This window comes from Trichechus manatus, unplaced genomic scaffold (genome assembly GCF_000243295.1).
Source record: "Trichechus manatus latirostris isolate Lorelei unplaced genomic scaffold, TriManLat1.0 scaffold00009, whole genome shotgun sequence".
Classification (NCBI taxonomy): domain Eukaryota; kingdom Metazoa; phylum Chordata; class Mammalia; order Sirenia; family Trichechidae; genus Trichechus; species Trichechus manatus.
Window position 1 is genome coordinate 21,186,205 of NW_004443945.1, and position 18,436 is coordinate 21,204,640.

Consider the following 18,436-nt stretch of genomic DNA (forward strand, 5'->3'; position numbering starts at 1 on the left):
AAAAAAAAAAAGGTTGAGAAGTTAGAGGGTTGACATGTTGTGGGGTTGTTAACCAATGTCATAAAACAATATGTGTACTACTGTTTCATGAGAAACTATTCTGTAAGCCTTCACCTGAAGTACAATAAAAAAATAAAAGAAAAAAAAAAGTAAGACGAAATGATTATTTTAGGGATACCAAAGCAGTTAGCCCTAGAGTTACATCAGTATAACTCACATGTTAAGTTAGGAGGCAAAGTAATCACTAAAGTGGGTAGATGTAGTAGGTGTAAGAAGTGGGGAAGGGTAAAAAAATATTATCATCTTCTCCTACATAAAAAATATGCTATTTTGAGAGTCATGCTTTTTAAATAATAATAGTTAACATTTATTGAATACTTAGTTTGAGTCTGTTCTCAGTACATTACGTGAACAGATCATTTAATTTTCAAAGCAACCGTATGAGATAGGTCCTATTATTTTCCCCATTTCACAGATGAAAAAACTGAGGCACAGAGAAACAAAGTAATTTGCCCAAGGTCACATAGCTGGTAAGTCGCAGTCCTGGGATTTCAACCTGGGCAGTCTGACTCCAGAGTCCTGCTCCTTTTACCAGTATTCCAGGTTGTATCTTAACACCTATTCAGCAAAATATTACTCTTTATTTTAGAGTTTTATTCAAAATATGCTTACACAGGTTTTCAGAAATCTAGGGGAGACTTAAGTCCTGAGTTGAAGGAGACTGATCACTAGCTATCAAAAAACAATTGAAATCAATGTACTTTCAGAGCTGAAGAAAGATACTCAACTCACCTTTGTATGATGTTTGACATTTATCCATGTAATCAAATTCAACTCAATTAACAGTGATTAACTAAACAGTGAGCACTAAAGAAGTAAGATTCAAAGCCTCGAGAAGATACCATATTCCAATCTAGAGCAGACAAAATACTCAGGAAGCATACAGTTGAAAAGAGATGAGGAAAATGAAGCCCAGAGAGTTCAAATGAACTGCTTGAGGCCAAAAAAGAAGCTGTGCACAAAGGGACCTGCAATCCAATTTGGATGGGCATAGTTTCTTTTTACTCTACCACTATGTATCCAGCAAACTGGTTGAACACACTGAAATCAGATTAACTTCTGAAATAAATATCTGTGCCCAAGAAAAGAGAAAAAATGTTTGACATTTGCCTGCTTTACTCTGGAACCCACTTCATTCTGGACTGAAATTCAGGAAAGAGAGAAGAGTACCCAAGGGAACATTGTTAAGGGGAGGGAGAAGAGGAGGCATTCACATACAGAGTCTCCCAGACCTTTTCTGAAGGAATGTGTGTTCTTTGGTTTTATTTGCTGGATATTTAATCTCTTTCAATCATGACCCAATTTTAAAAGCAGATGTTGAAATGACGTCTGCATGATAAGTGTGTGTGTAGGTGGGTGTGCCTGTCTCCAACTCGATGCTAAGGGTCTTAAGAACAGAGGACATGCCTTAAACCTCTTTCTAAGCCAAGCTTTTATGAAGTGCTTCCACATAGTGGGTGCTCAGTGAAATCTTTAAAGATGTCAAAAGTATATACACCATAAGATTTCATTAGCTTAAGTTTTCTTTTTTAAAAAGTGAGCTTATATTCAGGTCGTTTAGAGATTTCTCATTAGCTTATTTTAGTGGTTCTCATACTGGGGTAATTTTGTCCCCCCAGGGTACATCTGGCACTGTCTGGAGACACTTTTGGTTGGCACAACTTGGGAGAGGGGTGTGCTACTGGCATCTAGCAGGTAGAGGCCAGGGCCCCCCCACAAGAAAGTATTATCCAGCCAGTGGTGACGAGGTTGGGATACACTGGCTTATTTGGAAATAAAAAAAGCATGGCCATCTCTCCATTTTAAAAAACAAGTAAAATATAAATCACAATGGTATACCAAAAGATTTCTCCCAACATGACAATTTCAGCAATCTACTTTTAAGAAGATGAACATAATTATTTAATGGCCTGATTTACAGGATCAGAAAAGTTCACTAAATGTAGGAGAAAAAGCATAAATTTAATGTGTATGTACTTAAGTGACAACAGAAAGCTTTCACCAAAGAGAATTTTCTGGTCTTTACTGCATCTAAAACTGAGGTTACGCCACAACTTCCATGCAAGACACTCTGGCATTTAAAAACCACCACTGGTCTGATTCAGACAAGGAACTCTTGCTTCAGACAGTTTCACTGTTTAATTAAACAAATTATGTCTAACCTCACTCAAAATCCACCTTTTTGATTAGCACAAAAGGCGTGTGTTTTTTATTTGCAAACACGCCCATCAAAATAAACTCCTATCACTATGAGTCTCCTCCAACTCATGGTGACCCCATATGTGTCAGAGTAGCAGAGCTGTGCTCTGTAGGATTTTCAATGGCTGATTTTTTGGAACTAGATCATCAGGCATTTCTTCTGAGTCACCTTTGGGTGGACTCGAACCTCCAACCTTACCGTTAGCAGTCGAGGATGTTAACCATCTGCACCACCCAGGGCCTCCATTATCACTATTAAGCCAAAACCAAGCCCATTGTCGTCAAGTCAATTCTGACTCATAGTGACCCTACAGGACAGAGTAGAACTACCCCCATAGGGTTTCCAAGGCTGTAAATCTTCACAGAAGCAGACTGCCACATCTTTTTCCCAAGAGCGGATGGTGGGTTCGAACTGCTGATCTCTTGGTTAGCAGCTGAGTGCTTAACCACTTTGCCACCAGGGCTCCTCCTATCACTATAAACCCCTCCTTTTTATGCCTGTCCATCTTCCCCATGTCTAGGTTTATCTAGGATGCCCCTAATTTTAGCCTGATTCCTTACTGTGGCTAAAGGAATCATTCTTTCAGTTCCAGGTTGCTCTATTTGTCTTCCATCATGGAAAGACAACTGGACCAAAGCTATCCTCAGAGCCTGATAATGTCTTTGAGATGAGCAAGGAAAAGAAAGTAGGGGGCACTGCTGATTATTCTTTGGACTTAGTCCTAGTTTCCTTATATATCTCTGGTTGGTATGGTTGCATTTACTTCAGTTGTATTTGCTTGTTCATTTTCCCCAGTGGCTGATCATAGTATGTGATACTTTGGATGTCTGGAGTACCCTTGAATAAAAATTTATGTCTTTAGTGGGATAAGTTAGTTCTATTCTGGGAATCAACTGACAAGCATGTATAGACCTCAGGAGGATCTTTGAACATATCAAACTAAATAAATTTTTAAGTATTTTGTGTGTTGAGTTAAACATGTCGCTACTAAGACCCTTACCCATTGGTTAACGACTTTCTAAATATTTACCCAGATCTTTAATAAGTGAGAGTGCTTCCCAGGATATAAAGGCTCCACCGCCATCATCCATGGCACCCTGCCCAACATCCCAGCTGTCCAGATGTCCACTGACAAGTACAACCTAGAACAAATAATGAAAAGAGAAAAAAATAAAACTAAGCAGGAATGACATCAAAGAGGAAGCATTCACAGGCATTCCAAATACAGAAATGAAACTTTTATGGTTTCTTTTCTATTTTTAAGTCTTAAGAGATATGTGTCATTACGAGTGGAAAAAAAGTTTAGAGACATTACATGAGGGGGTCTGAGGTCATCCTAACAGTCATAAAAGTCCTCACCTTGTACCTCTTTCCATTAATTATGAGTACTAGAGAAAAATGGCTTATTACTGACAGATGTTTGACAACTTTATTATATGGCTTAAAACCAAAAGATATAAAAATGGAGTTCAAAACTTTAACCATATTCTGAACTGTCCCAAATTTTAGTAAACACAAAATAAGCATCTGTTGAATTGAATTCAAATGAAAAAGAACAATAATTTATTTTTTTTCAAACGGTTGTTTTGTGCATTATAAATCACTTTGGTGCTGAATAAGTAAATATGCTGGTTTACAAACTAGAGGCTAAGAGTTTGAACAGAAGAAATTTTAAGAGAGATTTCAATTTACAATGGTATAAAATAAAGCTAGGGATTATATTACGAATTTTAAATTACCATAGGTTTATTTTTTTCCAAGAGGCATTAGTAATTATCTCCAGGAAAATATAAAACATATTTCATTGAAACTAAATTTTATGGGCACATTTTCAACAAGTTAAAAACCAAGTAAAATGATGCTGGGTTAATAGGGTGTCCATATAGAAAAAAAAAGTTTGTGATCTCTATGACATACAATATATAAATATCAAGTCAGATGGATTGCAGATCTAAATAAAAATTTTAGAAAAAAGTGTAGGAGAACAGCTTTGTCAACATGGAGTAGGCAAAGCATTCCCAAACAGGGCATAAAAAGCATAAGCCATAAAAAAGTAATAAATTGGACTTTTTAAGAATTAGAATTATCTGTTCATCAAAAGGCCTCAATAACAAAGTAAAAAGGCAACCTGTAGAGGGGGAGAAAATATCATAATACATATATGCACAAAGGACTCACATCCAGTTATGTAAAGAAAACCTATGAAACAGTAAGAAAAAGTCAGTCACCTAACAGAAAAATGGGCAAAAGACTTGAACACTTTACAAAAAAAGATACACACATTACTAGTAGTCATATGAAAAGATGCTCAGCTTCATTACTATCAGGGAAATGTAAATTAAACCAGATAACAATATACATCCACCAATATGGCTAAAATAAAAAAGACAGGAAATGCCAAATACCGGTGAGGAGATCGAGCAACTAGAACTCTTAAACGTTGCTGGTATAAGTACATAAACCACTTCAGAAAACTGGCTACATCTACCAGATATGAACATATGCACACGCTGTTGTTGTTGCTGTTGTTAGGTGCCATCCAGTCAGCTCTGACTCATAGCAACCCTATGTACAACAGAACAAAACACTACCCAGTTCTACGCTGTTATCCATAAGGTTTTCACTGGCCAATTTTTTTAGAAGTAGATCATCAGGTCCTTCTTCCTAATCTGTCTTAGTCTGGAAGCTCCAGTGAAACCGGTCTACCATGGGTGACACTGCTGGTATTTGAAATACAGGTGGCATAGCCTCCAGCATCACAACAACACACAAGCCACCACAGTGCGACAAACTGACAGATGAGTGGTGGATGCAAACCCTATAACCTAGCAATTCCATTCTTCAACATATATCCAAAGAAAGTGTATGTGTATGTGTGTGTGTGTAAGCATGTGTACAGGTGTGTGCACCTTCACCAAGAGATGTACTAGAATGTTCATTACAGGCTATTCGTAATATCCTCCCCCAGTCAAAAAAAAGGGAAACCACTCAAATGGCTGTCAACAGTAGAATGAATAAATTGTGTTGTATTCATTAACGGAATGCTGCACAGCAGTAAGAATGAACAAACTCAACCAAAGGTAAAATTTGGACGAATCTCATAAAAATAATGAAGAGTGAAAGAAGTCAGATTCAAAACAATACATCATGTATGATTTTATTTATACAAAGTATAAAAACAAGCCAACAAGGAAAGTGATTACCCTTGATAAGGAGCGTTAGTGACAGGAAGGGGACACACAGTTTCTGACGTGCTGGTCATACTCTGTTTCCTGCTCTGGGTGCTGGTTACACAGGTGTGCTCAGTTTGCAAAGGGCATGTTGTTATATACTTAGGATTTGTGCACTTTCTCTGAGTATGTTACACTATTACACTATAATTACACCTCAATAAAAAGTTGCTTTAACAACAACAAGAAGTTCAATAGATTGATGTCTATGCACAGCATGTAGGAAGCAAAACAAAGCTGAATCAATCTTCCTGACGATTAAAGTAAAAATGTCTCATGACTTGGGGAAAGCAGAATTTTAAAATATCAGGCTAACCACTTGCACAACTTGATTCACTGAGCAGCTGCAGAATCTCCTGTTGACTCTGTATACAGACCTGGCCTAGTATGACTTCATCATACTCACAAACAAGCCCAGCAAATGGGACCATGTAACGGACCCAAATGGATTGTTTCTAAGGAGAAGAAAGAAGAATAAAGAAAAAACATGTTGCAATAGCAGGAAATTTTGATTCAGAAAATGGTGTAATCTCATATGGGACCAATAGCCCAATTAGTCAGTCAACTTTCTCACCACCCTCAGCATCACTTTCCTGATGAAGTTAAAGTTCCAGTGGATTAAAAGTGTCAAATTCTTTTTTTAGTGAACTCTTTGTCAGATAACATGTAAAAGTAACTAAATCAAGACAGGTACTGTTTTATAATTAAGACTTCCTTAAGAATGACTGAGGGCTCCTTTTTTTTAAAAAAAAAAAAATCATATTTCTCTATGTTTTCTTAAATATCCCCATTCTCCAATCCAGAATGGGTGGAAAAAATGGTTTTGAATGATTGGAAATTAAATCATATCCCATAGGATAAGGTCATTTGCATAGTGCTATGGAATAATAATTGCAAACCTTCTGGCCTATGAGAGCTTATTTTAATATTTGTAAATCAGAAAAAAAAATATTGAGAGCTACAATAAGATAATAGTTCTAATTTAATATCTACTGATTTAAAAACTAGGTAATGACAAAAAGCTACTTCTAATTCAATAGCATTTTTTAAACTGAAAATGGTAGTGAAGAAGAGCTCATTCAAAATGGTGTCTGGCTAGCATTTCTTAATGCAGGCTCACAAAACAATAACCCAGCAAAATATACAAACCCACTACACTACTGAAAACCCACCTTATGTTAGGGTCAGGCAGGAGTAATGATTAATTATAATACAATTTGGTCTGATTTAAGCAAATAAAACAAAACAAAAACAAACTACTCAGGCATACAGTAAACTCCAGTTTCATGAAAAGGAACCATCTTATAAAGTATAGGAAAATGCACAGTCCTTCCATTGCCTCTGTTGCTAGATGTGGAGCCCCTAGAGGAATAACATGGCCGAGACAAACACAAAAGTGGTGCCCACTTATTTACTCCTTCCTTTGTTGCTCCTGGAAGTGGGAAGAGCACTGACTGGTCCCATACCACCACTCCCAACTTCCTTTCCACCACCATCTCCTCCAATGCAAGCAAAGAGTAAAATGATTAAAACAACAGCAATAGTAATAACAGCCACCACAAAACAACTAGGAAGGCAGAACGGGAGTTGGCAGTGCACCGAAATGTAGGGTTTCTTGTCTGTGAGCTACAGGGAGTCGGGACAGACAAATGATAGGAAGAAACAGCAGTAACTGTGCGGCTGGTAACTTTCCTTCTGCATGTCCTACAGTAGCTTCAACTACCAGAGACTCAGGCCTTGGGAGCAGGAGGAAGCAGTCATCTCACTGGGGCAGAAACATACTGTGTGAAAACTCTCTAGGATGAGGTATTAGACTGGCAGTGGTACACAACCCCATGAAAAACAAATACAAACAAAAAAATAGAAGAAGAGAATAACAAAAGAAATAGAAGAGTAGGATTCCATAATATAAACATCACAATTTAGTTGAACTAAATAATACAATATTTGGCAATCCATACAAGAATGGTAAAACCATGAAAAAAACCAAAGGAATAGTAAACCAAAAATTAGGATGTTATATTAGAGAGGAGGAGATGATCAGAAGGGGCACACAGCTGGATTCTAAGGCACTGGTATTGTTCTATTTCTGAAAATGAGTGGTGAAAACAGCTGTTGTTATTCTTTAGCCTGTTCACAGATGTTAAATAAAGTATTTTGCATGTGTGCCATATTAAGCAATAGCAAGAGTTATCAAAGGCCTGCCTTAGGTATGGGGCTCAAACAGTTGTATAAATGAGTTCAACCAAACTTTAAAGGTCAGATTTACCTAATTTTATTTTAACTGTTCCAAAGCAAAGAAAAATGTACTTACAAAGCTATCATAATCTTGAAACCAAAGTCTGACAACAATAGTACCCTCCCTAAAAACCAACTAGAGATAAAAAAAAATTGTAAAGACTGAAATAATTGTGTCCAGTAGCATATTAAAGGATACTGCAATAATGGCTCAGTGGTCTCCAAATGTCCATGGTAACTAAAAGTTATCTATGCATCAGATATACTAGAAAATGGCCACTGTTGGGTCAGTTTATCTTCTTGGCATGCCTAGCTTTTAACATTCTGCATTTTAAATTGTGTGAACTGATTAGGTGTATTCTAAACCTGACCATGTTTTGTTGACCGATCGTCAGCAAAGAGAGTGCATGCTAACGTTGGCAATGGAGAATATGTCCTTGTACAAATGCTTTAGTCAACAACCACAAGATAACTACTCTGTGTTTTTGTGATGTTTTGTTTTGTAGCTACTTCATTCCCCCAGTCTTGTTTTATTTGGTGTACTTAAAGAGGTAGAGGGAGGAGTACTAGGGCAACAAAGGTCTAAAATTCATTTCCAGACACAGGAAATCCCAGTCAAATTTCCAACAACAAAAATCATTAAATGGTTGAAGCATATGACCTACAAAAAGAGAGGGGGAAAAAATTCTCATTATTTAGCCTTAGAGAAGGGGCCAAGGAGTGACCTAATAATGGGCTTCAGTTCTGACAGGTTCCTTTTTGGAGAATATGAACAGCAGAAGATAAAGCAAAAGAAAACAGGCTTGGGCTGCAGCAGTGAGCATTAGGGTCATATAAGTGGGCAAGAATTTTCTGACAGAAGGCTTTTGTTGAAGTTAGAAAATGGATAACAGGGGAAAGGTTGTGGAAAATTTCCTTCCTTAGAGTGTTTCTAAAATAGGATACTTTCTTAGATCTTGGAAGGCTAAAAGAGAAAGAATAAATAAAATCTTTCAAGGTTCTACCTAGTACAATATTCTATGACAGTTCCCAAGAATTCCTCTTCTATTTTAACTACTTCAAATGGGGAAATTGCCCTTTGAAAAGTCTCCATAAACTCAACAGACTTTTCCCTGAGCAACTTCTTGATGTTCTTTCACTGCCACATATCCTCCCACAATTTAGAATCTAAACACACGTAGGCAGGCACTTCTAAAGAAATCTGTGTTTGTAATCCCTGTCAGAGACCAAATCTTGGCTTCTAGTGGGCAGTTGTTGAAGGCATCGTGCTGTTGCCCAGCACAGACTAAAGGGACTATGGTTGAACAAATATTTTCTTCCCCAACGATTCAGACTAGATGGTCAACAGAGTAAACCTAGGCCTCCTGACTCACACAGTGTGTTCAGAGACAACTTAGTAAACATCTGAGCTCCTCTTGAGTTGATTTCTTTCTAATCTTCAAACTTTGTTTAGTGAAGCTGTTGGGTGTTGATAGCTTGTGGAATATAGACTTCTTTCGCAAGAAAATGGGCCATCTACCCAAACGCTCACGCATTACCACAGCTGCTCCTGAAAGGAATTTCTTCCCTCAGATTGTCTCCTTTTACTAGTGTGGGGCAGTCAGACTGGCTTCATAAAAGGAAGACCATGCCTGCTCCTGGTTGAATTCTCAAAGCACATTATTGTACTGATATCTGAGGATAGAACAAGAAGGGGCCTAATTTACCTGCGGCTCAAGAAAATCAAGTCTTAGGTAGATTTATAAAATGTGACTGCAGTGTATTCGGAAGAAATGGCAGAAATTGATTAAACATTGATCTGAGGATAGAGGCACAGCAGAGAATGTCTGTGGAAGGAAATCATTCTGATTAAATGGAGGCAATTGGGTTTCATCCAGAAGTCATGATGGGTTGCAAAGGGAGATGATCTGTTAAGTGAAAGAACTGTGCTCCTAAATTTCTTGTCCTTTGGCCTAAGCAACCACAGGAAAAGTTGGCTCCCTTGAGAGGATTGGAGCAGTAGAAGAGGTGAATTACAATATTGCATTTAAACTTACTGAGGAGAGGGAAGAGAGACAGTGAGTTTGGGCAAATTCTATCTCATTTGTGATCATCTTTCCCATGGTCAAATCCAAGTACGGTATAGTACACAGCTATAACTATACTTTTATTACAACCATTCATTCACCACTATGTTCCAGGCTTTTGTTAGGCATAGAGAGGATAGAATTAAAAGCAAAAGAAGTATTATTAACATTTTGATACAGTACAGACTCTTTTATGGTTCAATTTAAAGAAGATAATAGGAGTATCATGAATCTTTCATTATAGAAAATGGGGTCAAGGTGCTTCCTACCAAAAGAAATCTTCTTTATTTCTCAGACATTTAGATTTACAAGCTAAAGGATTCTTCTTGGCCCCTAATGGTTTCTAAAATTCGAGAAGCATATGTATCTTAGAGTACTGTTTTTTTTAGGCTTGTTTGTCTATTTATTATAGAAACGTTCTCAATTATTAAACCTTCTGTGGTCTCCTGAATGCTCTCTACAGAAGCCAGTATGACAAGATCAGCTAAAAACTTCTGTCTATACAATGTTCTTTAGTCTCCATCTCTGGGTATATCTGATGAGTCATAAGAAAAAAATGAACAACAAACCAGAGCTTACTCATTCAAATGAGTGTCATCACTTTGAAAAGCACAAAGGCCATACAATAATTCCTCCTCTACCACCAGTCCTCATGAAGAGAAAGCCTAATTAACGTGAATCAGTATGTGGATTTACTTCCGCATACCTCTTCCTCAGTAGCAAGAAGTTTGGTTTGAGGATGGGAGATTTGGAGTAATTTTTACCATGAATGATTACAAAAGGAAGGAAGGAAGAATGGAAGGGGGAAGGGAGGGATGAAAGGAGGAAGTGGGGAAGGAAGAAAGGGAGAGAGGGAGGGAGAAAGGAAGGGAAGGAGGGAGGAAAGAAATGCAAGCAAGCAAGTGGTGACCAGCATTAAAAGAGGAAGTGAAATGGAAGACATACTACAAGGTAGAAGGGTTGAAAAGAAGCTTTCTGAAAGCGAGAAGAAGAGAAGGGAAAGTAAACTCAGGTCAAGAAGTTCACCAAAACTTCGGAGTTGCTGAGGTTCACATAATAAAGTTAAAACAAATTGTTTTGCCATATTCTGATGTGCAGGAGCTTTATGTATCATGGTTGGTGCTAAGGCTAGAGAAGCTGAGAAGTGGAGAGAGAGCTTTGAGAATAATTACCTGTGTCATTTAAATAAAAGTTACAAAAAGCATTTCAATACCAAACAGCCAAGTTACACTGTTGACTCCTGCCTGCCATATCCCTGGACAGACCACAGTGGCAATAAGGAGACAGAAGTCAACCATCCCAAGTCCCAGAACTTGGCAGTGAACTTTGGGTTAGCTGCATGGCTTCCCATGATGGCAACACTTGAAGACAACTTTTATTTTAATGCATAAATTATAGCCTGAGCATATTACAAATAATTTTCTAGACAGCCCTAATAAAGGACTTCTCCATGACCTGATTTTTAGCTTTAGGACAGAGTGTCAAGAAGCCAAACTTACTCTGAAAAGCTCCAGGCCTGCATTAGCAGCATACTTGCTAAGCACAGTACCCGCTGCTCCTTAGTCCTCTCATCATACCTGACCTCACATATGATCAGCTAGCAGTTAATAATCTCTGTGTTCAGACTCCAGGGGACAAGCCACACTTCCACTGGTATTTTGTTACAGGAAGGGTATGTTCTAAATATTAAACGTTTCATTGTCTTGTATTCTTGTATGAAAGAATACTATTTTTTCCCATTAACCTTGATCCTGTCTTTTTTCTTACTGAAATTTACACATCCTAGGGGGAGGAAAAACAGACATCTTAACTGGTTTTGTACCTAATATAAATGGTATGAGATACAGGCAAAAGTGTTACTATATATGTTTACCTAAAATTAAAATGAAAAACTTTTCATTACCATTTAAAAATATAATAAATTGAAACTTAACTTATTCACAGTCAAACAACAAATCTACTTGAAGAAGAGAAGTGAGAATCTTAGTCTCACAAGAATCACAAGCCATAACAGCTAAAATGCTGATTAACCTTATAATATCTGTGCATCACAACTCAAAGAAATGGCCTGAAAGTGGTTTATTCTAACTCTAAAGCTAAGCTAAAGCATAGTCACAGTTAGCATAGCCAGAAAATTTATCTTCTGCCCTCTTAAAAGTGAACAGCAAGGATAAGGAGTAGAAGCTTGAATGTCATAAACTTTGATAAAGGCAAACCTGCTGGAGAGAAATGAATAAAAATTTACTCTATTAGAAGCCAAGAGTCCATGAAGAACGACTACTAAAAAAAAAAAAGGGGGAGACAAGGTAATTTTCAGAACTTAGCAGAAACCACAAAGGGGAATGAACAGTTTCGCTTTCCTCTCTCCAAAAATACAATTAATTAAAATAAAAGAACATCATGAAAAAAGAATGTTAACTTTCTTTATCAATGGATACTGTGACATTTATTATCATGTTGTGGATTTAGATTTTTAATGCCAATATTCATGTCCCCCTAAGTATTTTTACTTGTCATTAGATAATATTCTCATCAATTAAATGTTGGTTGTAGCCATGTGTTTTGAATAGTTAATCATACACCTGTGGAAAACCTAAAAACAACAACCACAAAGAGTGGACTAAGTTGTGCATTTTCTGAAGAAACAAAAATGCTAATGAAACAACTGTTCATTAGTTTAACTAGTATTTATCAGCACAAACAGTATATTTTAATAGACTATAAAATTAGAGGAAGCATTAAACTACAATTCCCACTGAACTATATTTCCCTAAATTCTGAATGTTATCACTGCTTAAATTAACCCAGTCCTTGGTACAGTTTGCTCAATATTTCCATCAATAGCTTAAAGACATGTCTATGCACCTCAAGATGATAAAGAGAGATGAATCATTAACATGTTGGACCAAATAATCAAGATTCTAAAATACTCTGAAGAAGAAATAATAGCTTAAACCCAACAAGATAATTGAGCATGGATAAATATGAAGGTGTACACTACACTTTGAAATGGCGGGTGAGACCCAGCTTGACACTACTTCATCTGACAATAACCAGGAAATTCAAGTGCGCATAAGCTTTTGGAGTTAACAATGTGTCTCCTGTGGGCAAAAGTCAATAAAATTTTAGGGTCTTCTGATAGAAATATGAGATCCTGGTTATGTGAACTAATACTGTCACATTCCTTTGAATTAGTCAAACACTTTTTTTCCCCAGAACACCTCATCTTAAGGAGCGTCCTCAGAAAACAGAATGCTTTCAGAGAAGAGCTGTCAATATGTTATACTGCCTGGAAATGGAATTGTCTGAAGACCACTGAACACGTTAGCCCGGATAAGAGAAGGTTTCAAAGAGCTAGCTAGATGCTTCATCTGCAAGAGGTAGACTTATTTTGTATTGCCCCAGGAGGTACAGCCAGGCCAGTGAGTGGAGGGCATATGCAGGTAGATTTCAGTTCCGAAGAAGAATTAATGTGAATGACCCAATAAGGAAAACAGCATACCTCTCAGAGGAGTGAGCTGCCAAAGACTGGTCATGTTGAAGCACAGGCACAATTAACATGTGCCAAATAATGATGAACCTTGAAAACTTTATGCTGAGTGAAATAAGTCAGTCACAAAAGGGCAAATATTGTATGATCCAATTCTATGAAACATGTAGAACAGGCAGATATACAGAGACCAAGTTCATTAAGATTATCAGGAGCAGGGAGTCCCTAGGTGATGCAAACGGTTAAGCACTCAACTACTACTGAAAGGCTGGTCATTCAAACCCATCCAGAAGCACCTTGAAGGACAAGCCTGGTGATCTGCTTCTGAAAGGTCACAGCTGTAAAAACCCTATGGAGCAGTTCTACTCTGCACACATGAGCAATGGCAACAACAACCAGAGATGGGTGGTAGAGGGGGAAAAGGGAGTCATTGCTTAGGGGACACAGCTTCCGTAAGAGTGATAGAAAAATTTGGAAATAGACTGTTGTGATGGTTGCACAACATGATTAACATAATTCATGTCACACTGGATTGTACATGTAAAAACTGCTGAAATGGCAAATGTTTTATATGTATACTTACTATACTTTAAAAAAAGAAAAAGAAAAAATAAAGATATCTGACCAGAAGTCGTGGTGGTAGGTAGACACTGAGTTAGATAATCAGCACCACCAATTACTGTTGAAACCATTCCAACTCACAGCAACCCTATGTGTGTCAGAGTAGAACTGTGCTCCATAGGGTTTTCAATGGCTGATTTTTAAGAAGTAGATCACCAGGCCTTTATATAAAGGCACCTCTGGGTGGACTCAAACCACTTACCTCTTGGTTAGCAGCTAAACATGTTAACCATTTGCACCACCCAGTGATTCTGATAATCTCTAAGGACACTATCAACTCTAAAATCTATGATTTTAAAAAGAAAAGTGGGCTTATCTTGCTCATTATTCAATGAGAAGAAATTGTTAATGTTTTCCTTTGTTACCACTATTGTTTTTCTACTATAAATTTCTACTATCATGCATTTTCTTTGGTTAAAGTCAAAATAAAATTTTAAAAATTTTATTATATTACTAGTAATATTTATTATTAAGGAAATCTGCCATCCTATAGAAGAACTTTTTATGAACTTAAAATGTGCCTTCCTGAAGTGGAGCCCTGATGCATCAACTTCCATACCCTCTTTTCAAAGTTGGAATCAAGGGGCAGACAGTGGGAAGGTATCGTAATTATAATTACTGTCAATACTAATGTTTAGGGGTGAATGCCACACTTTACAGTTTCTTTTGATAATCCATGACTTACTGTGATTTCTGAATTTGCCTAAATGTTCTCCAAGTTATTTTTATTTTTTGCTTCTATCTTAGTTATCTAGTGCTGCTATAACAGAAATACTACAAGTGGATGGCTTTAACAAAGAGAACTTTATTTTCTCACAATTTAGGAGCCTGGAAGTTCAAATTCAGGGTGCCAGCTCCTGGAGAAGTCTTTCTCTCTCTGTTGGTTCTGGGGGAAGTTCCTTGTCATCAATCTAACCCTGGTCTAGGAGTTTCTCAGAGCAGGGATCCCAGGTCCAAAGGATGTGCTCTACTCTTGGTGCTTCTTTCTTGGTGGTATGAGGCCCCTCTGTCTCTTTGCTCGATTCTCTCTTTCATATCTCAAAAGAGACTGACTCAATCTACAGGACTCTAATCCTGTGGACTGAATCCTGTCTCATTAACACAACTGTCTCTAAGCCTGCCTCATTAACATCATAGAGTTTAGGATTTACAATACATAGGATAATCACATCAGATCACAAAATGGTGGACAACCACACAATCTGGGACTCACTGCCTAGCCAAGTTGCTGCACATTTTTGGGGGACACAATTCAATCCATAAAAGCTTCCATAGGTAAAAAGTTCTATAAATGTATCATCTACTGTGTGAAACAGTACTTATCTGTATCTGTCCTAAGATTACCTTCTCAAGTACATGTTTGTGATGGTTAAGGTTGTGTGTCAACTTGTTTGGGCCATGATTCTCAGTGGTTTAGCAGTTATGTAATGATGTAGTTTGGCAGTTATGTAATGATATAATTTGGCAGTTATGTAATGATGCAATCATCTTCCATTTTGTGATCTGATGTGAGCAGCCAATCAGTTGAAAAGGGAGTTTCCTTGGGGTTGTGGCTTGCATCCAACATATATGGATGTTCTAGCAAAGCTCACGCGCTCTGGATCTTGCATCCAACTTGTTATCCTCTGACCTCTGGTTCTTGGGACGTGGGTCAGCAGCCTACCGCCTGACTTGCAGATCTTAAGATTTGCCAGCTCCTGCAACCCTGTGAGCCTGCAGCTTTCTGCCTGACCTGTAGATTTTGAGTTTGTCAGCCCCTGCAACCATGTGAGTAAGGAGAAGCCTCCAGCCTGATGCCTGACCCGCAGATTTGAGACTTCCCAACCTCCACAGCTGCATGAACCACTTGCTTGAGATAAATCTCTCTTTATTTATATTTATATATATTTGCTTCACTGGTTTTGCTCCTCTAGAGAACCCAGCCTAAGACAACATTGTTGTTGCTATTGTTGTGTGTGTTGTTGAGTTGATTCCGACTCATAGAGACCATACAGGACATAGAGTTGCCCAATAGGGTTTTCTAGGCTGTAATCTGTATGGGAGCAGATCACCAGGTCTTTTCTTCCATGGAACTGCTAGTGGGTTCAGAACAACCAGCCTTTTGGTTAGCAGCCGAGCTGCTTAACCACTGCTCCACCAGGGCTCCTCTCTCAAGTACATGACATATAAAAATTGTGGTTTTGTAGACATTTCTAAGTGAAGATTTTTTTCTCCTTTCTAGGCTGAAGACTGCTACACCTATTATAATAGCCTCATCCTACCATTTTGATGGTTCCTTCTAAACTTTCTCCAATTCCAATAGATTTTAGAGATGTAGCGACCAAAACTGTAATGTATGGAAACCAAAAACATTTTGTGCGTTATTACTTAAATGTACAGAACTGTTTTGATAGTTCCTGGAATTTACTTAGTCTCTTTAGTTACATGGGATTACATAAATTAAGAAACCTACAATGATTCCTGGATTCCTTTTCAGGCTCCTATGTTCATACTCTATTAAAGCTAGAATCACCTTAATAGATTATGGCCAACACTCTGATTTTACAGAGAGAAGTGAAGTGATTTGCCCACATGGCAGGGGCCGAGAACAGAATCCATGGCTTCTGATCCAGAGTCAAGGGCTATTTTCACCAAATCCCTCTGGCTGCTTTATGAAAGATAGTACAGAACCCACTTTTGTTTGCTTTTCTCTCATCTATTACCTTTCACTTGGCTATACTAAAAGTTCATCTACTACTCCTTGCCTATATACATAAAGTAATGAGTTTTTCAACAATTTATCCCTATCAGCTTGACATGAGCAAGTTACTTAACCTCTCTAAACCTCATTTCCCTATCCATAAGGTGTAAATAATAATACAAGCCTACTGTTAAGGTGTGTTGTGAGAATTAAATGAAGTGACATAGTTCCTGGCAATTAGCATAAACTCCATAGATGTTTGCCACTATTAGTTATACCATAATTATCTTACGATGATCTCAAACATTGCATCATTCATTCTCCCTAGGAAATACTCACTTGGAAAGTTGGAGACTTTCAGTATATTTCATACAGACAGCTTCAGCAGGCACAGTACTATGTGCTGCCAGTTTGAATTAGAGGGGGTATCAATCACAAGTACATGTTATTTAGAAATGTGACAAATATTCTAAAAATGTTGTTTGGTGAGCCTAATTTAAAACAGCATGAACTTATTCCATTTGAAAACATCCCATACAACATGAAATAGCTAAGTTACATTTTCATTTCAATAATAGGTTGCAAAGGGGAAAAAAGTTACAGCTCAAAAAATCACAGATAAGCAGTCCTCTCTAAATAACTGCAGTTACTAGGTAACCAAGTAGCGCTGCATGAAAATGAATTTAGGTGCTTGAAATGAAGCTCCCCATGTACCTGAGGTGACGTTTTCCTAACAATGGCTAATCCAATGAGCGACTGTACCGTCAACTGCATTTACAGACTTGGCAAGACTGACCAGAGAACAGCTGTCTCTCTAGGAGGGCCTTGACTACACAGAACTTTCCAGAACAGGACCTTGAAGAAAGCATCAAAAAGCTAGTATATCTTCTTTAGAAATAAAGAGCTTAAACTGGGGACAGAAAGCATCTCCTGACATCACATTTGACCACAATTTCTGCAGAGAAGGTATAAGATCACCAATAACAGGGACTGGATAATAAGGGGTAAATTGCTCTCTCTTTCCCTTTTTTTTTTTTTCCTTCTATTACAGACAAGTTTAAGTGTAGCATTGTTTAAAGATAAGAGGAAAAAAAAAATAAATGACCTATCAAAAGGGTATCATTTAAACTTTTTAAACCATATACTGTAACAGTTTATGAATTTTCATCTCTATCTCTTCCTTCAGTAAACTGCAATAAGGTAGAGCATGTTTCAACCTTGTCTTTGTCCCTCTTATAGCATCAGAGTGAAAACTGTGGGCTTTAGATGCAGACAGGCCGGGATTTGAACCTACCTCTGCCACTTACTAGGAACTCTCGGGCAAGATGCTTGAGCTCTTTGAGCCCTGTTTCCACATACCTAAAAATAGACACTAACAACTGCCTCACAGTGTTGATGTAACAGTGATTGCAAGGAAAGTGCCTAATATATTGCCTGGTACGCTGAACATGCTGAATCGATCTAGTCTCCTAATCCATTTTGTTGTTTAATGATGTTTTATTGTTATCATAATACCCAATTGACATGGCATGTTTTCTTAGTAAAAGTGGCTCCCTCTGATGGTAATTCTCAAGCAATTGGGGGCAGGGGGGCAGGGAGGCAAGGAATATACTACCCTTGGGTAGGAGGCTGGGAAGGAGAGAAAATAAAAAAATAAAAAGCCTCCCACTCCTGATACACTTCTGGTAGGGGAAGGCAGGATGGAGGTAATGCCTTCCATCCCCACCCCTCAGCTGAGAAACCCTAGGCTGGAAGATTCCTAATGGCTGACACCCTTTACTTCCTTAATATATATTTCTCACAAGGTCTGTGTCTCAGGCTGGGTTCTCTAGAGAAACAAAAAACCAGTGA

The 18,436-nt window shown here is 37.8% G+C and overlaps 1 protein-coding gene across 2 annotated transcripts in view; it reads right to left on the bottom strand.

Moving 5' to 3' along the window:
- CPQ (carboxypeptidase Q) overlaps nt 1-18,436 on the bottom strand; it is a 537,063-nt gene that overhangs the window by 170,158 nt on the left and 348,469 nt on the right. For both annotated transcript variants that reach the window (XM_023726056.1, XM_004370753.2), the window contains one exon: nt 3,291-3,402. In XM_023726056.1, the coding sequence (XP_023581824.1) occupies nt 3,291-3,402 (112 nt within the window). The remainder of the gene's footprint in view (nt 1-3,290; nt 3,403-18,436) is intronic.